General features: G+C 37.9%; 2 protein-coding genes across 2 annotated transcripts in view; both read right to left on the reverse strand.

The window, feature by feature from the left end:
• kcnh4a (potassium voltage-gated channel, subfamily H (eag-related), member 4a) overlaps positions 1 to 16,376 on the reverse strand; it is a 37,041-nt gene extending 20,665 nt beyond the window's left edge. Inside the window, exons 1-4 of the mRNA XM_072442296.1 lie at positions 16,241 to 16,376; positions 3,753 to 3,986; positions 2,437 to 2,568; positions 2,066 to 2,199 (exon numbers count right to left, since the gene is read on the reverse strand). Coding sequence (XP_072298397.1) covers positions 2,066 to 2,199; positions 2,437 to 2,568; positions 3,753 to 3,986; positions 16,241 to 16,316 — 576 coding nt within the window. The 5' untranslated portion in view covers positions 16,317 to 16,376. The remainder of the gene's footprint in view (positions 1 to 2,065; positions 2,200 to 2,436; positions 2,569 to 3,752; positions 3,987 to 16,240) is intronic.
• Positions 16,377 to 19,545: 3,169 nt separating this feature from the next.
• hcrt (hypocretin (orexin) neuropeptide precursor) lies at positions 19,546 to 22,093 on the reverse strand. The gene is made up of 2 exons (XM_072442145.1): positions 22,003 to 22,093; positions 19,546 to 19,937 (listed from the first exon to the last, which is right to left on the reverse strand). The coding sequence occupies exons 1-2, from the start codon at positions 22,018 to 22,020 to the stop codon at positions 19,611 to 19,613; spliced, it is 345 nt and encodes a 114-aa protein (XP_072298246.1). The 5' UTR covers positions 22,021 to 22,093; the 3' UTR covers positions 19,546 to 19,610.
• Between the last annotated feature and the right edge of the window lie 4,177 nt (positions 22,094 to 26,270).

The following is a 26,270-nucleotide window of genomic DNA, read 5'->3' on the forward strand; positions in this document are numbered from 1 at the left end:
GTGCCGTTATAGACCCTTTGAAACGCGATGGAGGTGAGTGGAGGCAAACGTGCAATAGTAAAGAACATTTTCAATCGTTAACTGACAAAGGATCTAAATGCAATTGTCTTTCAGTCTTTTTTTCCAACCAATTTTGAATTTCAGAGTAGAAATGACGGTGAGCAAAGTTGTATTTGAGCCTCACACACAGTTTATGTGGTGTCTAAGTATCTAATGCATCTCATATCTGTAGATACACAGTTTGTGATGCACTTTTGTGATTATATTTAACTTACGTAAGATGGAGAAAAGAAAAAAAATCACATTTGGACTTAATTTAATACAAAATTTGACAGACTTTGGACCAAATAAGTTTTTTTTAAATGTCTTCTGCAGGTCTTACTGTGTTTATTGTGTTTTTTGGTTATGTTTTGTATATTTAAAAATGGAAATACATGAAAATTATATATATTTTAAAGAAACACTATGTAAGTTGATATCATCTGTTATAATGTTCTATTAAATAAACAAATTATGTAAAACACAATACTAAATTACTTTTAATTATGCTTTGACATCAGTTACAGTTTTCATTTGCCAAAATCTACTTTTTCTTTTATATTTTGTGGTATTCTGAGGTTAATCCCAGTTTCTCCACTAAAATCACATCATGTTCCACTTCATTTTTGCCTCAATTCCAGAATTTAGGAAGAGTTTTTAGTGACAAACTTTTATTGTTATTATTTACCTCTATTTTGCTGTTAAAAACCAAAAACTAAATCATTAAAGACTAAAACATTGTTTGTGCCGATATTTAGTTTGTGGCTTAAGTACAATTTATGAATTTATAGATGGATAAAATCAGCAAAATAAAGACAAAACAGGGTTAGACTTTACTTGCCCGTGTTCACATAGAACTGTGCACTAAATTAAACATAATCTGTGTAATTTTACTGGCATGCTGCTCAGATTTATGTCTAAATTGCAAGAACGACTGTGTCTTCCTCTGAATTCAAATAACTGTCTCTGATTCCACTAAATGAAAGTGTCACTCAAATGTGTTCTAAAAGCTTAACTTTATTTCAAATACTTCCTTCTGTGTTTGTTGACATTGCTTGGTCAGGAAAATACAGCCGACCATTTCCTTCCACACATTCGCATATTTTTAGATTAAAGTCTCCGAGTTGATCGCAAAGAAGACAATCCCAGAAAAACAGAGCACGGGCTGATGCATCGCCGAGTGAAACGACACCGCAATACATCTACTTACTGAAGGAAAGTAACTCAGGTGAAGAGAAAAGCACACATTTAATGCGAGTGGTGTTTTAGATAAAAGAGTGTGTCGATAGATATTTGGAAGCGTTTTAATGGTTTGAAAGGCTCATATACAGTGACGTAAACCAGTTTAAACCAGGCCAAACCTGCTGTAGAGCGGTATGTTTTCTTTTGTGAAAGGAAAATGTGTGGCACTGTCCCTAAACCAGGGGCGTCCAGACCTTTTTCACCGAGGGCCGCATTTAGAAATTCATACGGAGCAGAGGAATTACGTGAATTATTCATAGTTTTGCTTTTGACATAGTTTCGATGAGCCTCCACACCTTTAATACAACTTGGAACATCAATATTAGGTTGGTATAACATCAAAATGCAGGACTTTTTTCCAATGTTGCAGTTAAAAATACTACTTTTTGTTGTTTGGACCAACTTAGCAGGAAGCCAGAGGGCCAACAATAATAAGTCTGAGGGCCGCATTTTGAAATTCATACAAAGCATCAAGGAATTACGTGAATTATAGACTTGGAACATCAATATTAGGTTAGTATAACATCAAAATACTTGACTTTTTCCAATCTTACAGTTAAAAATACTATTATACTTTTGTGCTTTTTATTGTTGTTCGGACCGACTTAGCATGAAGCCAGAGGGCCAAAAATAATTAGTCTGAGTGCCACATTTGGCCCCCGGGCCGTAGTTCAGACATGCCTGACCTAAACCATTAAAATGAACTGTATCAAAGCCCATGATACTTAACTGTAACCCTAAAAACCATCAATTAAAGGTCAGATGTGCACAGATAGTCGCTCACATTGGTCAGTTTCCGCTTGCGTCTGTTGTGGAGCAGGTCGGTGAGATGGTGCAGGACGGTCTGGCCCCTGTGTTGGGCTCGTGCAAAGTGTGAGCGCCGGGTTTTCCTGCTTTGATAAACGGCGTCGGACGTCCCTGCGAAACCACACAACCACAACGCCAAAACACAGATTGAATGACAGTGAAGAAGAACGAACACGCACCAAAAACAATGTCATTTGTCAAATTTAGCTTGAAATACAAAAACATATGTGAAAAACCAGTTAGATAAATAAAACCAGTTAGAAATAAAAACTAGCCACCCCAAAAGTGACTGAAAACGCGTAAATATGAAAATTTAAGTCATTTTCACGGCGTTGGTGGAGGACTTACCTTCTGTTTCTGAGAAGTGGTGGCTCTTCCCAAACGAATCGCTCACGTCTTTGAACGACAGGAGGTACAAAACCACGTCGCCCTTTTCATTCTTAATTGGAACGATGTCCAGAAGGCACCAGAACGCATTACCTGTGGAGCTCACACAGTTAGTAAATTGCACTGTCTCAAAATAATAAGAAATTAACAAAGAATACGATTGGATTTTGTGATTAGCTCATTTATCATAATCTTTTTCCAGTAGCAGTAGCACTAGCTTTAGCACTCAGGTTTGAAATAATCGTTTGCAGAAGCAGTCGTTTTTATTAAAAGTCAGTCTGGTTTTGACTGTTCAAATGTACAATTTCAGTGCCAAATAAAGTTCAACAAATTCACTAAAACAAAGCATCAAATTCAAGTTCAGACTCACGTTGTTATGTGATGATTTGGTCTTTTTAAGGTTTAGTTTTCATGTTTTCTTTTTGTTTAGATATTGATATAGAATTTTGTCTATTACAATGTAATAAGCGATTATTTTTTCATTCAGGCGAACAAACGAAACAATAATTTAGTGGACATTAGAGTTTAAAAAATACCTTATCAATTAATTAAAGGTTTCTAGAAAGAATAAAAAAAAAAAGGTTTATATTACAAATAAATGTAATTGTTTAAAATACTTTGTGGTTTAATAATGTTTTCTTATAAAAGGTCTTTTATGTGTGTTTTTGGTTACATTCACACTTGCACATTCACCACATCAAAATTGGTACTAAACCAGGACTAAATCAGGTCTAAACCAGGACTTAAACAGGACTAAACCAAGTCAGCATCATGTTCTATCATCTGTCATCATATGTTCTATAATCCATTATCATATATTTTATTATCCAATATTGTATATTCTATCATCGTATGTTCTATCATTCGTTTTATGATCTGTTATTATGTGTTCTGTAATCCATTATAGTATGTTCTATCCTCCATTATAGTATGTTCTATCCTCCATTATAGTATGTTCTATCATCTATTATAGTATGTTCTATCCTCCATTATCACCCATTCCATCATCCGTTATTATTCGTTCTATCATCCGTTATTGTTTGTTGTTGTTGTTGTTGTTGTTGTTGTTGTTTTATGGCGGTTGGCATCCAATTGTTGCATTACCGCCAGTTCTATCATCCATTATAGTATGTTCTACAATCCGTTATCATGTGTTCTATCATCCGTTCTATCATCTGTTCTATCATCCGTTCTATCATCTCTTCTATCATCTGTTCTGTCATCTGTTATCATTTGTTATCATCCCTTCATATTGCGAGGCCTGTTTCCTCCCGTACCGCTCTTCTTGTAGAAGCAGACGTGCGTCTGGTGCTCGTGCTGTCCGTCCAGCGCCTTGTGGACCTGCTGCATCACACTGTCGCTGGTCTCTGCTCCGTGGAGGAAGCTGCAGGAGCACGTCTTCTGCATCACCTCCGTCCTCACGAACCCCGTCAGCTCACAGAAGCCATCCGAGCAGTACACGATGGGGTGACCGTGGCGACCCTGGGCGTTTCCCAGCAAGAAGTTACTATCTGGAAAACAAAACGACAAACATTTCAGGATACAGGCCGTGATTTGCAATTGAAACCTTTTACTGATTTTATTTGTTTCAATTAAAGTCCATGTACCGGATTTTGGATCGTTTCCACAGGCTTTTCCATAGAGCTACGACTTTTTTGCTAATTTGTCGCCCTCGATAAAACACCACGAGCGGGAGTGTCTGAGAAAATGTGAATTTGTCATTTTCCCATGATTCTTGCTGATCGTTGTATCTGGTTGGTCAAAAATGATGATATACTTGACAGAAAGCTATAGCTACTTTGATCATTTGACCAAAAAAACACCAAAAAACCACATTCATCTGGAACAGGTCCATCAACTTGAATATTTTACTCGCCTGGCGTATAACTGCTCCAGAAGCTCGAAAAATATTTTTAACTTTCGTGGCCTTTCTTGAAACTAAATAAGTGGAATTCCCAAGATAGAAAGACACTACCATTATTTTCCGGACCATAAGTCGCACCGGAGTATAAGTCGCTTTTTTGGGGGAAATGTATTTGATAAAAATCTAAGACCAAGAACAAACATTTAATCTTGAAATACAGTTTAAAATAATAACAGATGAGAGAACATGGTGAATAGGTGTACGTATGCTAACGCTAACACCTTCAGCTACATGAGGCACAGACAGAACTGTGGTAAGTGTCTGGTATGTTAACGTAACATATGAACAGTTATTCAGATAACTATAGCATAAAGAACATGCTAACAAGTTTACCAAAGCATCAGTTTTACCCCAAATCACTAAATCCACTGAATTCTTCTTCCTCTGTGTCACTTCTAAACAACTCCACAAACTCCAGAGGAAGAGGAAGTGCAGATTCTTCTTCTGCGTCACATAGAGCCTAGAGCGCCCTCTTGTGGTTGTCAATGTGAAAATAACGAATAATACCACATATAAGTCGCTCTGGAGTTTAAGTTGCACCCCAGCCAAGACTGTGTAGCCACGGTGGTTGAACCAACAATCTTCAGGTTAGTGGGCAAATTAAACGTCTCCGCTGACTGATTCCCTGTCATTATAACTTCAACTTCAGTGATTTTGTTTCTACTGATCGCATTAACATTGGTCTATTTTCAGCCACCGCTCACATCGCTAAAACGGCAGTGCGAATGAAAGTTTGACCGAACCATAACCAGTGTGGAGCTTTTTACACCGCAGCCTTTCCGACAACAACAAATGCACGGATCAAAGTGGACTTTGACGTAAAGCTGGAGGTGGGTTCACTTCGCAGAAAGACTAAATATAGCGAGCGATGTGGGCGTCCGGTCCAGACATCGTGGATAGATCGTTATCGCACGTTTCTGATGGTGGTTTTCGAGTCCAACCCTCCGATGGGGGCAGAAGCTCGTATTCATGTCTCATTCATGAATTTATTTGTTGTGTGGTATTTTTTATAAGAAATAGCCAAAAGGGAGAGCCACATATGCTGAACCTCATTTTTTATATTAGCGGTGGGTTTCATTGACATTCATTGTTATTTATCAAAACACACCAAGGCATGCACAATAAATCATTCCCTGCACTATGTAATCTAACAGTATTTCCCAATCAGAGGTACAGGGACAACTACAGAAAAAAAAAAAAAAATAATGATAATAATAATTGAATAGTAATTGAATAGTATTTGAATAGAAAATGTCTCCTAAAGCCTGATTTGGAGGATTTGGTACATCAATGTCATTAAAATAAGAAAATAATGGAAATACTTAATAATAATTGACGATATACTAACAAATATTATCCTTGTATTCGAGATAGTGGTTATTTGTGGTTAGTGTGAGACAAGATGACTCAGCGAAATGTCCCTTTTGCTTTATTTTCAGGCTAAACTCATGTTGCAGCGCTGTTTTCTTTTTTTTAAACTCTAAGTGGTTGAAAGTAAGTGCACAAAGCAACCGTGGCTTTTATCTCCAGCAGCAAAGATTGTTGTTAAAATGAACCAGAGTGAAAGAAAGAGTTTGTGGCAGGAGAAGACGTAACACGAGCAGCAGCACAGAGGAGAGGAAGGGTCAGGAAGTGTGGGAGGAAGAGGAGAGGAAGGCGAGAGAAAACGGCTAATGATCCTGCGGCTGGAGCGTCTTTACCGCGCAACCGCCAGCCATTAATTCTGTGAAACGTAAAAGGGTGCAACGGGTCAAGTTACAGGTCTGATCCGTTTATGTGTTCCAGTCGAACAAAAACAACAGTAACAACTCAAGTTAAAAAACAACTAGGAAAGTGCTCAAATCAGCCAAAATGTGGGTCCGTTTAAGTTCATTTATTGACCCGGACATAGTTATCAGCACATTTCCAGTTCATAAAATATTGCCATTCGCTCCGTGTGTACATTAAGAACACGAACGTAACCGCAGAGGCTCAGAGGCAGCGCAGCACAGACAGCAGGGGGCGGTAGAGAGTGGACAAAAGGAAAATAACAAAGGTACTATCGCTAACGAAGCTGTCGGGAGTTTATCTTCCACCAAACGCAGGGCACAGCCGTGTTCGATTCTCTCTGACATGTTCTCTGAGTTTCCGAGCAGGAGTTTTGAGTCGGGCGGTTGTTCCAGGGACAATTTACAAGTCGGGAACCACTCGTACCTCTGAAACACGAGTTCAGAAACCTCAAAAGAAGCAGTGTGACCAGTGTGTTCTGCCTCCAACTTTTAGAGGCGCTCTCTGTTTATTCTGGTCGACATAAAAACACACAAAAATGAACATGTGCCACTACGCCGCAGGTCCAGCCCAAACTATAGAGAAGATGACAACGCTCACATCATTATAAAACACATCAGCGCAACATCAGAGCTCAATATTGACTTAAATAAACCTATAATGTGATAACAGGGACAAATAAAGACTAAATAATAACAAAAGGACACTTAAAATAAAGGATTACGAGGGATGACTGACCTCTTCCCAACACGGGATGAGGAAAAAGGAAGAGGAAGTCACGACCCTCAAATGTATACAAGTGTCGCCAAGGGAACGCACGAAGAAGAAGAAGAGACTGAAGGACCGAGACAGAGCAGTAAAACAAATACCACGTATGTTCAACACAATAATAAACACAAAATATAGCCGCAAGCGGCAATGATCGGCCCTCGCCACGCCGCCGCCGCCACACCGCAAGAGGAGGGGGCGCTAACGCGCCCCAATTGTCCTTTTATTACGCCTACTGCTGAATCTGTGACGCTGTCACATCTTCTCCCCTTTGTTTTACCATCAAAAAGCTATTTTATTTTGAATTCTTGGCAAAATGTGCGGCTTTGCCGCACAGACACCGTGACTCTTTGAATGAAAATGTGGATAACTTTTGATGGTCCACCACTGAAGATGAGTCTCACCAAATTTCGGGTTAATAGGGCTAACGCCCTGGGAGGAGTTGTGTAAGTCTAAAGTGTAAACATGTTCTGGTGATTTCCCCATTGGAATAACATGGAAGGTTTCGGTCATCGCTACGGCAAAGCCATAACAATTATGACATGAGTCTCATTTACTTTTTTGATGGGTATGCCAAAATTGAGTTGTGTGTCAAATTTCAGATAATTTCGCAAAACTAAACATTTAACCTCCATATAAAATCTGTAGGGGGCGCTGTGGCGCCAAATTAATTAATTTCACTTCAAGTAGGTTTAGGGCAAAGAGTTTAACAACTGATTCTAATTTGACGCAATTCAGACTTTATCCGCGCAAACGGCAGAAATGTTAAATTTGGGAGATTTCGGAAATTCTTGCTACAGTTTGCGGCTTTGCCGCACAGAGACCGTGACAGGTATCAATGTCATTTGAATAACTTTTGATGTCCCACTCCTCAGTAGCATTTTCACCAAATTTCAGCTTTTTAGAGCCAACGCCCTGGGAGGAGTTCGTAAAAGTACGACGTTTGGAAAAACTCCCGAGTCATGCATAGCCATTTCTGAACCAATATGGCCGACATTTGGTTGGGTGGACGGCGTTGCCGTAATAATATTTTTTACTTCTCTTGTCACCATCTACCTCTGCGCCAAATTTCATGATTCTAGGATCAGATTTTTTTTGGGTCATTTCCTATCTCAATGCATTTTTGGTACATTTGGGGGCGCTGACGCGCCAATTTTTTTTATTTTAGAAAAGGGAAATAGCCAGAATGTAGAGAGGCACGATTTTTAGAGGTGTGCAAATTTTTGTGACTTTTCGTCAATGTTCACTGGGTGAAAAATAGGGGGGTTAGTCCCGAGAAGAAGAAGAAAGAAAGAAGAAAGAAGAAAGACTAATATTCCGATGCGAAAACAATGTTTCCAATTTTTCAAATATCATAAACTATACATTTTCGGAAAGCGCTCGCGCTTTCCTACCTCATGGTGTGGGTCCCTGGTCACTGACGGGTACTTTCGTTAATTTTGAGTGGGCTCCGCCCACTTTGTGTTTTTGGCCCTCTATACTGTAATAATGTTCAATTTTTGCATTACATGCTTATATGCACGGAACATGCAAGAGATGGGGAACGTATTCGTGAGCTACTTAGGGCAAATGAGTGCTTTATATGGGGATGATGACCGTGCTCGTTTAGTGCGCACTTTTGCACGGGCTTCGCCTGTTTACAACGGTAATGTTCCATTTTCCTACTACTAATTAGTATGCACGGGGCGTGCGTGAGTGGAGGAGTGCGTTAGAGAGTGTTTGGAAGTGGGCGAGCGCTTCGCGCTCGATTTCGTGCGCACTACGTGCGCACTTTCGCAGCCGTGCTTCGCACGGCCTTACGAGATTAATAGGCCTCTCGCCAGCTTGTGGCGCTCGGGCCTAATACTAATGATTAAAAAAATAAATATTATAATACAATAATATATGGACTGGTTACTGCAGTACGGCTCACTTTGCGGACCCCGCTGTCCCATACTGCGCCAATCGAAACGTGCCTTACTATGAATATGTGTTTTTCAAGGTGAAGCCATGAAAATAAAACTGTAAAAAAGCTACGTTGCTCTGTTCGATGTCAGACTGTGGAACATTCCAGACAAAGCCCCAAAACCTCTGTAAAGTCAAAGAGAATCAGCAATGTGACACAGTGCAGCTTTAAGCCTGCACAGAGGACTGGATGAACGCTTTGATTTGCCAAGTTCTGTTTCATTTGATTTCACTTCACAGGACGCAGCGTCGTCCTTGAACAACACGCTTAAGATGATATGATGAGATTCTTTATACATATTTTCTCATCGCAAAACCAATTCTACCTCCGTCTTTGAAGTTTGGAACGTCATCTTATTCATACTCGTTATTCACACTGTTAGATTACAATGGTGTGTCTCAGGACGCTGTTAGAATCAAAGAAGAGATTATTCCTTCGGAGACACTTTTGTCCAGTTTTCAAAATTCAATTTGCCATATTTTTTCTGAGACAATAGCGTTCATGTGAGCAGGAAGATATCAGAAGGCTGAATACGATTTATCTTTTGTGTATTTTAGGACAGTTTTGTTCACATCTGTATAGAATTACATAAAATATTTGTTTTAATTCATTTTTTTATAAGAGCTTTTCTATTAAGAGGTTATTGTTGTTTTTAAAAAAGTTTTCTATAAGTTATTTGTTCTTTTACTTCTGTACCTACTTGTGTTGCAACACTGAAATGTCCCCATTGTGTGGACAAATAAAGGCTTATCTTATACAAATAAAACAATTGGGTTAAAAAGGCTTCATATGAATACATGTTTATTTAGAGAGAAGAAGAAAAGAAATTGTGCAGCTCTGAAGTCATATTCTTTTAGACTGAAAGGCAATTCAGGTTGTGCTGGGTAAAAGAAAACACACAAACTCTCAAATCTCTTAATTGTGTTTTAATGCACACAAAGGCGTTTTGCTGTGCAAGAGAAAGGCTGTGACAGAGGACGTTACTCAAACAGGCCATAATGTGTGTCCAGCCCGTTCTGAATCCAAACAAATATAGGATAGTATTTCGTGTTTGTCTTCAGCCATTATCTACCGTTCTAAACAAGAGTAAACACCTGCCTGTCATATGTGCGCTCAGATCTGTATTTAAACAGACGCGCAAACTCAAAAGCCTTCATTGTTTTGTGGAGTGAACGCCAACAGTGATGAGTTTAGATAAGACAGTCTGCTGCTGCTGCTGCTGCTGCTGCTGCTGCTGCTGCTAATCCAACAAGAAACTATAAACAGAACAAGATTTTTCACTGTTCAGTTGCCATAGAGATTGGCGTGAAAAGAAAAAAAATGTATAAAGCATATGGTTGCGATTCAATTTGCACCTACGGAGTGACTGCCACGGTGCCCTCTCTGCTGTCACTGCTGTCGGAGCTTGTACCTCCACATCCAGCTTCATTTGCAGCATTGTAATGAGAGGAAGTGTCTGGACATTTTGTTTGATTAGCCCAACAACTTACAAGGGCATTTTAGTGCAAGAATAAAATATGTTTGCAGGAATATTTTATTCATTTTATTCATTTTATTCATTTTATTCATTTTACCTCATTTAATTTATGTTTTTATGTTTTATTTTTCAAATTCTATTTATTTATGTATTTTTATTGTATTTATTTAATGTATTTAATTTATATTTGATTTATATTTGATTTATATTTAATCAATTAATTTTATTTAACAAAAAATGAATTACATTTTAAATTGTATTTATTTTTTCCTATTTATTTTTGTATCTCTTTTTAGTGAAGTAATAATCTGATGTTTTTGGAAAGGTTTTCAAGGTGTAATTTTCTGGCGTTCTCCACCTGCTTGTCTCCATGGAGATTTGTGTTGCTTTTCCTGGAAAGTTGACATTCAACTCTCTAATCTGTGTGTTCAATAATATGTTTTTTGTGCACCTAAAAAAGCATTCTTACTGTGACTTGGTGGCACCACTTGCTCGTCTCCACGGTAATTAAAGCAGCACCGTGTAATATTCCCGCTAAGGGCCTCGCCACCCGCGTCACTCCACTTCTTCATGGCGAAAGAGCAGGTTTTTCCCCTTCAAAGTCAGAACATCTCCAGAGAGTTACGAGTAAAGTTTATGGAGAAACGAGCCCCTTCACAGTAAGAGCGTGTGTTCTCTCTTTTTCTGGTCCTCTAAAAACACCTGTAATTAACTAATCTAGTTAATTGAAGACTATTTTTGCCTGAAATCTTGCACAGTAAGAACAACAACTCGAAGGTGGAAAAGGCTTCACTCAAAAAGTTACCTTCAATGCACTTTTAATCTATTCAACCATCATATTACTTAAGTATATATACCGTATTTTCCGGACTATAAGTTGCACCTTTTTTCATACTTTGGCGGGTGCGCACCAGCCAAAAAATGCATAATAGAGAAGAAAAAAAACATATATAAGTTGCACTGGAGTATGAAATGGAGTTGCAAGTGTGAAAATAACAAATAATATCACATGTCGCTATATAAGAATAAAAAAAAGTATAAGTCGCACCCCGGCCAAAACTATGAAAAAGTGGCAACCACAAGAGGGCGCTCTAAGCTCTAAGCGACGCAGAAGAAGAATCTGCACTTCCTCTTCCTCTGGAGTTTGTGGAGTTGTTTAGAAGTGACACAGAGGAAGAAGAATTCAATGGATTTAGTGATTTGGGGTAAAACTGATGCTTTGCTAAACTTGTTAGCATGTTCTTTATGCTCTTTTGGCTGGTGCGCTTTATCCTCCGGAGCGACTTATAATCCAGAAAATACGGTAATGTTTGCATTGATATATTAATTGCAGTGCTGCTTTTCTTTCCTTATGAAATTTTGTGTCGCTTTTACATTCATTTTCTTTCGTCTGTCAAGGCCGTCCGAGGTCAGAATATGTGAGAAAATGTCTTTATATTTATCCTTTTGTTTTTTTCAGCCTAGAGCAACTTTGAATTAACTCAATAATTTGCAGAGCGACTTTTACATAACGTCTTTCGGTCCCTTATCCCTTCATTAGTGCTAATTGTGAGCCATCGTACTTATTGCAATGCTAATTATCTCCATTGGCGAATACAGGGGCAACTTGGCAATTAAGCACAAAGGCAAAGAGCGTGTCGATAAAAAGTCTTATTTTGTTTAACCATTCTGTTTGAGTCTCTCAGCGGCATCATATTAATGGGCTTTAAATTCATTTAAATGTGCACAGAAACAACAAATGAACAAATAAAATCAATAAATAATAATGATGATAAAATAATGATTGAAATGATAATAATACAAATAATATTAATACAAAATAAAATAACACACAATAATAATAATGATAAATAAAAATAAATTAAATAAATTAAATAAATTAAATAAATTAAATAAATTAAATAAATTAAATAAATTAAATAAATTAATGAAAAGAAAAGGACGAGGGGTGGCATCCAACAAAAAGCTATGCACATTGAATCCTGTTGCTCCACCGTAAAAGTTACATATTTCTGGTTTTATTCAGATCTAAAATATCTTGGTTAATTATAACTAAATTGTGGATGGAAAACCTCTACCGTAAATATAATTACTGATAGCTAAAACTAAAGAGATGCTTTACTGGAGGTTGGTTAGATGTGCAGTGAGGATCATTGTGAGTCTAGTGAAGGTGAGTGGACTTTAAAAACACAGAGGAGCACATTGCTTTACACCAGATGATGTCATGAGTTTGGGGCATGTTCTAATATAGTTAAAAGATAAAAGTATATTTTCAAAGCTTGAGAGGTTTTCGTGTATCAAACGTGGTCTGTCTTTTCTCACGAGACAAATGCAGACATCCACCAGGGGGCGCTGTGAAGATATCATTACTCTACGCTACAGAACTGTCCACGCCAGAAAAGATTGTGTGTCACACTTGGCACAAAGACGCCGTTTTCACATGTTGTGTTTTATAGGACATGAATGTAGAAAGGTTATTATAAAAGATAATAATACTGTATTTAATGTGCAAGTGGTGTGAAGAAAAACAATACTTACTAGTTGTCTTAGTACCTGTACTCTGTGCAATGACAATAAAGTTGAATCTAATCTAATCTAATCTATACTTTGAATAATGATTTGGTTAAAACGTGTCCGTATCCATGGAGATTTTTTGTTATGCTTTAGCTGTAATATTCAACAGTATTAAGATAAAACAAGATATGATATACTTTATTAATCCTTTTTAGGACAATCATTTGAACAAACAGATCACCACAAATCCTTTCTCTCTCTTTCTTTCTTTCTTTCTTTCTCTCTCTCTCTTTCTCTCTCTTTTTCTCCCTCTTTCTTTCTTTTTTTCTCTCTCTTTCTCTCTCTCTTTTTTAAACATACAGCGTAAAACACATACTTGAAGACATACAGCTACAGTGGGTGGCGATAAGTGCACCTTTTCAGTTGGCTGCTAACCGCCATTAAAAGCAATACCACAACAACAACAACAACAACAACAACAACAACAACAACAACAACAACAACTACTACTACAGTAGGTGGCAGTAATGTAACAATACCAACCGCCATAAAACAGAAGAAGAAGAAGAAGAAGAAGAAGAAGAAGAAGAAGAAGAAGAAGAAGAAGAAGAAGAAGAAGAAGAAGAAGAAGAAGAAGAAGAAGAAGAAGAAGAAGAAGAAGAAGAAGAAGAAGAAGAAGAAGAAGAAGAAGAAGAAGAAGAAGAAGAAGAAGAAGAAGAAGAAGAAGAAGAAGAAGAAGAAGAAGAAGAAGAAGAAGAAGAAGAAGAAGAAGAAGAAGAAGAAGAATAATTGCCGCCATTAAAAACAACAACAATAAATCCTGCTTTTTTAGTCCAACTCGTTGTCCCTGCAGCTACGAGGAAACCACTTTGACCTCGACGCTTTCACGGGTTTCAACTTCCTGTTTCATGCAACGCTTTGAGCACTTTTTTCCATTCAAAAGCCGTAATATTTGCCTTAAAACTGTCAACGCTGTGTGCAAAGGTCCTAATCACTCATCGCGCTGAAACCCACGGATAAACTTCAATAAATGTGAACTATAGTACTTGAATAAGCGCGTAACGTAGCAGTAACGTAGCGTAGTCAAGAGGCACATCTCAGTGGAGACGACACAGTTGCACGGCGCACATTTAAGCGGCGAGTGATAAAGAGTCGACTATGGTAAGCTAGCTTTACTTATCCTCTGCATTTGACCCAATCTGCAGACCCTCCCCGACATCTGGAGCGCTCATCTCGGGCCCTTTAGGTTCACGGCAGAAACGCAAAAACTCGGGACAAAGACCTCTCACTTTGCACAGAAACAGAAGCCATTTTGACAATATTCTGTGAGTTTTTCTCTTCTTAGTTTGGTGCGAAACTTTACTTTTTCTGACACGGAATACGTCATTGTTTTGTATAAACCCAGTGCGTCAGGTCTGAGTGCTGTAGCCGTGGTTTCGTGCACAAACAGGGACAGAATCATCCACCGCCCGATTCTGCGTTAGAGAAGTGACAAGTCCAGGCGAATTTGAGCAACGTATGAATGTTTTATCCTCACAAAAGTGTATATCTCGAGGTTTTGGGCTTTGTATTTTTAAACGAGTCACTATATATCATCAAAACCAAATCTGTGACGACCTGAAAAAGTGAAAATGTGTAAGATTTTTACAGGTTTTAAAGGTGCAGAGGCGCGACGGGGATGAAACTCGAATCACGAGCCGAGTCTTTTGATTCGGTCGAGTTCAGACACTTATCCCCGCCCACTCTTTCTGTTCGTCAGCCTCTTCCGCGCTTGAGTGACAGGTGCGTTCAACCAATCGCAGTGAACGGTGAGAACGCGCGGAAAAAAAGACAACGAAGTGATTTACGTCCTGAAATGTAGTGAAAATGAATCTGGAAAAATCTAGAGAATTTTTTTTTTTTTACTTTTCTGTATTTTGCAGTCTTTTTATTTAATGATTATGGAATATATGTGTTTGGATATTTTAATCAGCATCTGAAGATCATGTTAAATAGAATTAATTCACCATTTTAACTAACAAAACAAACACAAACATACATCAAAATTGCTAGAAAGTTAATAAATGTGTGTCCATGTTTTTTTCTTGTTTCTAAAATATATATCCGTCTTATATTTGCAATGTACTTTTTAAATTATTTGTTGTTGTTGGGCAAACCGTCGCCAGAACGCTGAGAGGGGGAACAACCATGATCCTGTCTGTTTTTTTCTTTGTAAACTGTCTATTATCTTAATAATTGGTCCCAGATTAATGAGATTTCTCTTCTCTTTGTCTCAGAGATCCAGAAAGAGGCGTGTTTCCTTCATCCAGAGTCTCTTACACTTTAGGTTTCCATGGCAACTACACTCCTCACCGCAGCCCCCCCCCCCTCAACACATATATATATATATATATATATATATATTTAATTCTTTCGTATCTTTTCGGCTTGAATGTCACCACCAAAGCGTTGAATTGTGTGTGCGTCATTTGCATGTTTTAATTTAATACTTTAATCATTTGTGTCTTCATGATTTTCAGACCATTTGTTGGAACAGCTCGGATATTAAACATAAAAAATATTATTATTAAATTATTATTGAATAAAGTTTCTGTTTTACTAACTATTTATTGATCTGTGCTGTAGAATAAATTTTAAAAAATGAGAGGTGAGGGAAAAAAACAGGTTTAAACCAAGACTAAAACCAGGACTAAATCATGTATAAACCAGAAATAAACCCAGAACTAAACCAGCTCTAAACATTGTCAAAGAAGGTAAACAAAAATAAGAAAGTGGGATTAAAACACGGGTAAAACAATTAAAATGATAGGACTATGCACTTTTAAGTAAACTAGGACTAAAGCAGGACTAAACCAGGACTAAACCACAAATAATCTAGGACTAAACCAGGACTAAACCACAAATAATCTAGGACTAAACCAGGACTAAACCACAAATAATCTAGGACTAAACCAGGACTAAACCACAAATAATCTAGGACTAAACCAGGACTAAAACACAAATAATCTAGGACTAAACCAGGACTAAAACACAAATAATCTAGGACTAAACCAGGACTAAACCAGGACTAAACCAGGAACTAAACCAGGTCCAAACAGGACTAAACCAGGACTAAACCAGGAATGAACCGGGACTAAACCAGGAATGAACCGGGACTAAACCAGGACTAAACCAGGATTAAACCAGGACTAAACCAGGACTAAACCAGGACTAAACCAGGACTAAACCAGGACTAAACCACAACAATTCCAGGTCCAGCTCCACTATAAACACTGTAAACAAGATTATAACTGGCGTTAAACTGAAGTAAATCCATAAATCCAGTGACATTTGGAGACATTAGAAAACAAATAAAACAAAATACACTCACGAGTCCCGTCAAAGTGGTTGGCGATATTGTCCAGGAATGTATTTTGTGGAGCGAGCAGACCCTTCATGACAGGCATCTTCAACTTCTGCAAATCGCCCCAACGACAGTGACCAAAACTTTAGAGTCTGGCATCAAACAGCGACTCGGCAGACAAAGGCTCAGAGTCGTTTCCAGGGGATTCACGCGACACTGAGCATCTCTCCTCTCACCGTGGTTCCCTCTCTCCTCTCTCCTCCCTCCTCTCTCCTCTCCTCTCTCCTCTCCTCCCTCCTCTCTCTCCATCACCCCTCCCCCCTCCGTCACTCACCACGTCACGTTTTTTTATTTTTTCACATTTTACTTGAGATTGACGTTCATGTTCGAGTAAATTCGTCAGGGATTGGGTCAAATTATGAGGAAACTTGTGAAAAAGATGTAGAAATATGCTAATTAAATTAAGAAACAAGTAACTGTTTAAAAAATATATAGTAATAAAAATACATTCTGCGTTCATGTCACGTCCAGCTTTAAAAATGTTTGTATTAATTAGTGTTTTTCAGTGTTCGTACATACATTTAGCCCCTCCCCCAATAAATAAATAAATAAGTAAATAAAATAAATAAAATAAATAAAATAAATAAAATAAATAAAATAAATAAAATAAATAAAATAAATAAAATAAATAAAATAAATAAAATAAATAAAATAAATTTAATAAATTTAATAAATACAATAAATACAATAATTACAATAATGATTAAAGCAGACAGAACTCATGGTAATAATGAATAATACAGAATTATCAAAAGTGAAGCAATCGACAAAATTTTGATGTAAATAAAACATTAATTAAGTCACCATTTTCTATGCAATTATTTTATGTTGATCCAAAGCAAATGATTTGGAGCTAATCTGTATTAACCTTAATCTCATAACCTGTTGTTTGATCGCAGCTTGAATTGGAGAAGATCGGCCGGTGGACGTGGTGGACGTGGTGGACGTGGTGGACGTGGTGGACGTGGTGGACGTGGTGGACGTGGTGGACGTGGTGGACGTGGTGGACGTGGTGGACGTGGTGGACGTGGTGGACGTGGTGGACGTGACGACTCATTACAATCCTTTGTCCTCATGTGAATCGATCCCGGTTTGAATTTGTCATTTCACAAATCTCAATATCAATTCCCTGCACTTGAATGTGACAGACGTCTTATCATTGTCATTTAACACCCGTAAAACAGTCTAGTAGTGAATTCTGCTCTGAATCCCATGATTACTGACGATTAAAACTGATTCAAAATGACTTTTTCCTCGATTGAAATTCAGTTAATAGCCCTCGATTTCAGCACACACTTCAGAATGTTGTAGCCCACATGTTGCTGAAGTAGAACCATGTTGGGGTGCGTACCTATATTCCCCTGTACCTATATTCCCCTGTACCTATATTCCCCTGTACCTATATCCCCCTGAACCTATATTCCCCTGTACCTATATTCCCCTGTACCTATATTCCCCTGTACCTATATTCCCCTGTACCTATATTCCCCTGTACCTATATTCCCCTGTACCTATATTCCCCTGTACCTATATTCCCTGGTACCAATGTGTTCCTTGGTACCTATGTTCCCAGGTACCTATGTGTCCTATGTGTGCGTTATTGTCGTGATTTTCCTTTCTTCCTGGTGAGCCATGTTTGTCGCCTGATTGGTTCATCCTCCTGTCAATCACGAGACAGTTCCTGACCCAGCCGTCTCATAAAGTGTTGTAAAAGTGTGTGGTATTGGCTGGTCCAGCAAAGGTCGCTCATTATTATCATGTTTCTGTTGGATAATCCAACTGTTATTTAGATATTGGACTGCAGATTAGTAATCCCACTTTGACTTTAAAACTATGCACAGTACGTGGGACATCAAACTCCTGCAATGGAAACAACAGATAGATACTTTTGGAAGCAGTAAAATAAGATCAAAGAAATGACACTGAAATAACAATAAAATCATGGACTGGCTATGTTTTTTAATGAAAATATTAACAAATATGCCAGATATCTTTGTGTTTATATTCACATTGTTTGTTTTTTGTTTGTATTTGTTCTGATAATGAAGAATAATCAGGGAGTTTGCTCAGAAATGGGACAGAAAATAAAATGTATGTTAATTGTTGTAAAATTGCCGGAAATTTTGTCAGAAAATTCCGGCTAAAAACACATTTTCTCTCTTTTTTATGGACATAGTAAAATCCACAGAATATTAGAAAAGTTTCCCACAACAACAAAAGAATATTATAAATGTCAGACGGATGTTATCTTTATCGGATGAGCACCCTCTTGTGGCCAAGTTTTCAGCCGCACGTCTTTATACATGTTTTAGATGTCTATGTTTGAAGCCTTCATTATACGCTTTAGTTTGCGAGTTCTTAGCATTTTTTTTTATCACTTTTTCTGGCATTTCATGTTATATAAAAATACGAATTATATGTGAAAAACAATATGTCTAAAGCGCTGTAGGAAAAGGGGGATAAAGAGTAGAGTACAGTAAATAGAATACATAATGGGTTTCAAACAACATCAAAAAACATTGTATTTGCTGCGTTATTTATATTTCCACAGTGACAGAGACAGATGCCGGTTTATTGGTCGAGCCGCGAAGATTAACGCTCAGGTTCAACATTTATGAACTGTATTTTCAGATATTGCCTCGTGATCGAAAGGAAAAAAACATTCTCACTTTTATTACATTGCTTTATTTTTGGTACAATTTTATATCATCAATGAATTGATCAGAACGTACTTACTAATTGACAAAGGTGATTAGAGTCGAGTCAAATAAGGTTAAAGTTACTTCAAAATAACATACTCAGGTAGAAGTAGAAGTCAAGGAAGTTTAAAAAGTATTTGGGGGGGAAAGAGTACGTAACCGGACATAAAGATTTATTATTCAGTAATTTGAGGAAAAACATGAAAAAAATAAATCAATAAATAAAATAAATAAAACAAATAAAATAAATAAAATAAATAAAATAAATAAAATAAATAAAATAAATAAAATAAATAAAATAAATAAAATAAATAAAATAAATAAAATAAATAAAATAAATAAAATAAAAATAAATGAAATGAAGAATAATAATAATTCTCCAAGGATAGACCACACAACCGAGAAAATATAAATTGTATCGTGAAGAGCGGTGCAAGAAACATTCAAATCATTTAATATTGTAAAACTTTAATTTTTCACTTGCAGACTTATTCACAGAGGGAAGAGGGAACGACTGACAGAAGCAGACTTTTACAAAAAAAGTAAACGCAGCAGTTCTACCCACCTCTGCAAATGGGAACACGTTTTTACAGCACCAAACGGAGCAAGTTCACAGAGTCCAGTGTTGTCTTCTGCTCTCAGACCGGCAGCGTGGTGGATATCTCGGCTTGTCCCATCCAGTCCCGCTCCACCGTCCTCTTGCCCATGGTGAGGATGCCCGCCGCCTGGTTCCTCTGCCCGTGCAGGAGCTGGTCGAGGCGGCTCTGCAAACTGTACTCCTCCTCCGAGCGCTTGCCCAAAGTCAGTATCCCGGCCGCGGCGTCCCCGGCCCGGAGCCCTGCTGGCCGGCAGAGGAGCAGGTAGAGGCGGCAGGACGGGGACGGGCGTCGGCAGCATTCGGACACGGGGTTCGACCCAGAGGAGGACTCGGACAGGAGGAGGAGCAGAACCAGCAGCATGGCTTTCTGAGGGTGCGGCGGGAAGTGAACAAGAGGCAGAATGTATCAATGAGGAGGGATTTACTCCTACCCCCTATCCCTGCCCACATCCCTGTATTTAGTTGAGATTACTTTAAAGATGAAGAGGTGGAGCGATACATGAATAGAGGTCTAAAATGTCACTTTTCAACGACACAAACAAAATGAATACAATGAAACGTGACTATGAAGCTTATTATTTCAGCAGTTCAAACAGAAAGTGTATTATCAAACTCTTGCTCATTCTACAAATGAGCAAAATGTAAAATGATGTCCTACTTATGTCATAGTTCAACACCAAGTGCCTGAATGAATAATAATAAATCTCTTTTAGACTTCAGAACTATGTACTTGGGCCTCAAAACCCCTGCCGTGGACACAGTAAATGGATACCTTTAGAGCATACTTTTGACAGCAGGAAAGATGCTAAAAAATGGATGATGCAAACTGCGCCAACAAGCGAGGACTGGACCCAAATTAAAACTGACAATCCAAAAAATTGAAAGAATTAAACTTAATTACTTAATTTGGACCTTTTGGACGGACTAAATGGGCCGTAACTTTATTTTATTTAATTTGATCAAATCTGACCTTTTCTGTGGTATTTACTTACTCTCTATGTTGCGTCCCATGTCCCCCCCCGTCCCAGTCCAAAGTACAGATCTGGGGTCTCATTTATAAAACCCAAACTTCCGGAAACCTCCTCAAATCTTGTTCAAATAATATGAAATCCCTGAGCACGCAAGTTAAAAATCACAGACTTAACGTCACGCGCACATGCTTTATGTATGAGATCTGTGGAGAGGCGAGCCCCTCACAGTAAGAATGCATGTTTTTCTAGAGATTTTGGAGCAGTAAAAGCATGTTGAATCTGGGCTGGAAAATAATGAAGTACTGAAAATGTTCACAAGTAAAAGTACTGCTGCCAAATCTGTGTAAAAAGTAAAAAGTATGAATGAAAAATACTACTCAAAGTTGCACATTTAAAACAAATTTTATGATCCGTCTTTAATACAAAACGATCAATCAAAGTGTGTAAAATGTGTGCTGTACTCGGTTTGATTTTAAATGTAATTAACTGTACTATTACACTACACGTTCAAAAATCTGGTCAAAAAGTATAATTGGCCCAAAAATCTTCTCAATTACTTTTAAATACATAGAAGTAACTGAGTACAGAACAATTCCCATTCGTCTCAACAACTTAATTTAGCTTTGACAAGTTTAGCTAATCAAACTTTGTACAAAAGATTGATCTGAAATGCTGTAAAAAGTGTGTGGACAAAAATAAATTAAGTGTACTTTATTATTATCATTATTATTTTTTCTATTTATTTTCATTTTCAAACCTAACATACCTAACCCTAATTTTATTTTATTTTAAACACTTTCCCCTTGTCTTGTCCAGTTATTCTGAGCCTTCAGTGAAATATATTATAAGAGAGAAAGTCATATTTACACATTTTTTAACTCATAAATAAGCATTAATTAGATAAATATGTATCAGGATTTATATTCAGAATTTAACTGATGTATTCCTTTTAGTTTAAAGAGACTACATCTTATTTCTATTTTATCTTATGTATTTGGGCCAACATTTGCACTGCGGTGATCTTATTTGTCCTCAGGGATAAATAAATCATAATGTAGATATTTAAATCTCCTATGTATCATTTTGTGAAATACGTTAAGTCTTGGGAGGTAATTTTTCATTTCCTTGAGGGCGAGTTGAGTGACGCACTGAGCTGTCGGTTGGGGAATTATTTGCAGGCGTTGTTTTAAATAATATGACTCAGTATTTAATCAATTATTACAGTTGAAAACAGTCAGTCTGAGAGGAATGAGCTCAGCACTCACTCAGCTTAACACATTTTCGCCTGATTTTTAACATTCTTCCACTTGAAATGAGGGTTATTTTATTTGGGGGTCCGGGCTGGAGAGGTCAGCGAACCCTTTGCGATAAATAAAGTCCCTGTAGCAATTTCGCAACATTTCCCCCATTTTTCCCCCATTTCAAACCCAATCTATTTCCCCCAGAGTCGACGGCACTCACCCCGTTAGTCGTGTCCATGCCAGTGTCTCGGAGGAAGTGTCCGGCGAACCAGTTTGAAGTCACCTGAAAGTCCGACTGCCCACAAAGTGACCATCCCGGACTTATATACACACCTCCGCGGCTTCAGCGCGTCACTCGTCAACAAAAACCTGCAACTTTCGTGTCCCCCGTCTGTTTGCCTCCGGCGTTATTTGGTTGTTTCGGTGATTAGTCTCCATGGGTTTCCTCTGGACTGTTGATGAACCGGGCCCGTGTCTTTTGTCCGTGCATAGCGACGGTCCATTAGCGGATGCCGGTGCGACGAGTTGACGAGGAACCAGAAGTCAATTAGCTGAAAGAAAGGCGGACGTTGGGGACAGAAATATCACCGCAAAAACACACCAAATATACCCGGACGCCCTTTCGCAGGCACAATGGGGAAGGTCATCCGGGTCATGCTAACAAGGTTGGGGTTATTATTTCCGAAGTGGACAATGGGTCAGCTGCGTTACCGAATGGAGAATACGAGTGTCTTTGTCTGCGTGTATATTTAGATGGAGGTAGTTAAAATGTTCAGATATCACAGGGAGCGGAACGTCTTTTATAAATAAAGTTCGACGGCACAAAAAGGGCGGGGCTCGCGTGATGTCATTATGTTTGGCAACGACACAACCATCTGCGACTTCAGTATTTCTGACCATAACGTCACAGGTTAAAGACTTTTCTCTCGTTAATGTAAAACAAAATAGGCTGTATTTCTCCTAAAATAATGAATCAAACAATCAAGCTTTATTTATAGAGCCCTTTACAACACTCAAAGCGACCAAAGTGCTTCACAATAAAATCAAGGCAATACAAAACATAAAACTAAGTAAAAACAAACTGTACAAAATAAAGTGTCATTACATTACAGAGTGTTAAAAGCCAGTCTGAATAAATATGTTTTAAGCCCAAAATAAGCCCAAGTCCATGTTTGTTTTGGTTTGGTCGCTTTGACTTCTGCCCAAACTGCAATGCTGCTCTGTGATTGGTCCCCTAAATGGCAAGGCAAGGCAAGGCAAGTTTATTTGTAGAGCACATTTCATACACAAGGCAATTCAAAGTGCTTCACAGCAGGAAAAATGCATTCAAATCACAAAGAAATTACAGAAACAGAAATACAATAAAATTAACTAAATTAAAAATCATCAATCCAACTGATTTTCTAAACTAATAAAATCACAAACAAAAGAGAAGAGTGCAAAGAAAAAATCCCTTCAGTCATATGCGCAGCTAAACAAAACTGTTTTTAGCTTAGATTTGAACATTGTCAGAGTAGAAGCCTGTCTCACATCTTCAGGAAGACTGTTCCAGATTTTAGCTGCATAAAACTGAAACGCAGATTCCCCATGTTTTGTCCTGACTCTGTATGCTGTTCCACGGGCCATGTGATTGGCCCGTGGAACAGCATACACCTATTCACCATGTTCTCTAATCTGTTATTATTTTAAACTGCATTTCAAGATGAAATGTCGGTTCTTGGTCTTGGATTTTATCAAATACATTTCCCCAAAAATGTGACTTATACTCCAGTGCGACTTATATATGTGTTTTTCTTCTCTATTATGTAATTTTTAGCTGATTTATCCTCCAGAGCGATTTATAATCCAGAAAATACGGTACATTTGGATTGATCTATTATCGTCCAACAAAGAGCCAAATGTCTTGGGCTCAAAGTGCACGAGAGGCAAAACACAGAAAATAAAATATACACACAATCTAATACGTTTTAGTGGTAAAACACGACATAATGACATTTAAAGAGAAATTGGTTTTGAAAAGGGCTTAAATCCGTCCGGCTCAACTCCTTACTACCTAAATATTCTGCACATTTGCCGAGACATAACTGCTTTTCTATTCTTATGTTTATCTCTTACTCTTTCACTTCTTACGCCGTCATGCAAAATAAAAAGTAATGTGCATAAATATGATCTGGTAAATGCTCTTCGTTCCGTTGTTTTCCGGTCCAACAATCAGGGGTCATTCATTATTGTAGAACTACTTTTGGGGGAGAAAAGGGGATATTTTAGATATTTTAGACACACTTACCTTTCCTCTCAGCTACACAACCTTCGAGGATACTTCCCGGAGTCACCGTGAGCCCGTGAGCGCCCTCCGGTGTCAAACGTAAGGAACAATAACAGCCACCGAGACCAGGTCAAACAATGAAGCCAGTTTTAATGAGAAGTTTGTACACTCGTTTTTGCAGTAAAACACATTTCATCAGGTTTCGTCGGACCCTCGTGTGCCCGTCCAATCACCACAAGTGTCAAAATCATAATTATTACAAGTGAAAACAATGTTAAAAAAGAACATATCAACAAAACTAACAACGGTATTATCATTATTTATATCTCTGTCATATTACAACAGCAATATGTACCCTTCATACATTGTACAATAAGTTTACATCTACGGTGACAGCAGTGAGACGCTCCCATTGGTCGGAACGGTCCAGTCTCGTCATTGGCTGGTGAGCCGCACCGTCGTCCGTGACAACCATCGCTCCCTGCTTTGTGCTCATCTACTTTGTGCGTTGAAATTAAACAAAACAGACGGCATTTCCCACAAAAAAAAGCATTTAATCGTCTTTACAGCACTGTGCAAAGAAAGGAGCGCGTTAAATGCTGAATTCATTTATCATTTCATACATTTGTGATTGGAATTTAAGGAGTCCGGGAATAATGGATTAAAGCACAACAAAATATGACACAGGCAATTCAATTAAAAGAGCTTGAAGTTGTTGTTTTATGTTAAATAAGTCTTATTCTTTATTATTGATGAGTCTAATGTTCAAATCAAAATAAAATGACACATAAAGACACATATTTTGCATTATTTCTATTGCTGTTTCTTTTGCTTTGGTAGCTCCAGTTTTTGAACTTAAATATAATGTAAGTGCAGGCGTTTGCTGGTTGGGATTTGGGCATTAGCGCTCCATCTACTGGCAGCGGAGGGAATTACCGTGGGGGAAAACCGACATGTTAACGTGAGCAGTTATGACATAGAATATATCATTGTTCTGTTGTATTTGTTTTGTATAGAATTTTGACTCGTTTTTACATATTTTAATGCACAAATGGTTCAGTTGTTGCGGTTGTAAAGTGCTATAGGAATAAAGTTTGATTGATTTGATAGACGGCACTGGATTTTTACACCTTTGATGTTATAATTGTGAGGAAACACGATGAATGACACAAGCGTAAATGAAACAAAATACAACTCCATATATTTGGTGAGGGAACAGTGTTTCTCTTTTTGACTTATTGATCGTTCATTGTTTTATGTTGCACTGCATCACCAGGACAAGTTCCTATGTTTGTGAATTCTGTTCTTTGACAATGGCAATAAATCCTTTCTGATTCTGATGTTGTGACATGGTTAAAAGTGCATTTGCGAGCGCTAAGTAACAACGTCACCTTATTAAATGTCCCTGCGATGGTTAAATATGTATTTGCGCAGCGTTTGAAGTGTCCACTGTCGCCCCCTGCTGACTCTGGCCGGAAAACCAGCCTTGCAACGTTTCAAACATCGACATGAAGACAACTCTCCTGAGAAACCCTGACTTTTTTTTATATTTATATAAATGTTTTTGTGATGATACTGCCTGAAACTAGTAAAATAAATGCTTTTAGTCTGTTTTCTGACAGTGTATTTTCACAAAGGAGCTGCAGGGGGGGCTCTATCACCAAAGGGAATAAGTTCTGCTTTAAGTAATTGTAATGTACCAATATAATAATAATTTATGCATCAACAATTTCACACAGCTGAGAATCACTGTTCAAAGAAGTAGCATTTTGACATATAGATCCAAAATGATTTTAACTTGATTGAATAAATTATACTTTTCAAGGATTATTGTATAGGATCTATAACAACAAATCATCCCCAAGACTAAAAGATCTCTGTCACAAAATCATAATTAAAAGATCATATTCTATGTATTATTTTTTAACACTGAAACACATTTATTTTGCAGTTATATGAACCCGACACTTGCTTTTGCACAGTGCTGCGCTTTGAAGAAACTAAAAGCAAAAAAAAAGACATGCCAAACTAAGTATAAAAAACGAGAAGGCAAAGTTAGCGGCATCGGGAAAGAAAAAAAAACGATGTACAGCCTGCACCCACAGAGCAAGAGGTGTAAAAGGTGAAGCCCGTCGCCCCGCCCCAAAAGGAAGCCATTTCCTCCACTAACGTACGCGTTCAGACGAGTGTGTCAAATGAAGTGATGCTTTTGCTTTCTCGAC

This window comes from Eucyclogobius newberryi, unplaced genomic scaffold (genome assembly GCF_026437365.1).
Source record: "Eucyclogobius newberryi isolate DKJ021-1_F unplaced genomic scaffold, fEucNew1.0.hap1 SCAF_13, whole genome shotgun sequence".
Classification (NCBI taxonomy): Eukaryota; Metazoa; Chordata; class Actinopteri; order Gobiiformes; family Gobiidae; genus Eucyclogobius; species Eucyclogobius newberryi.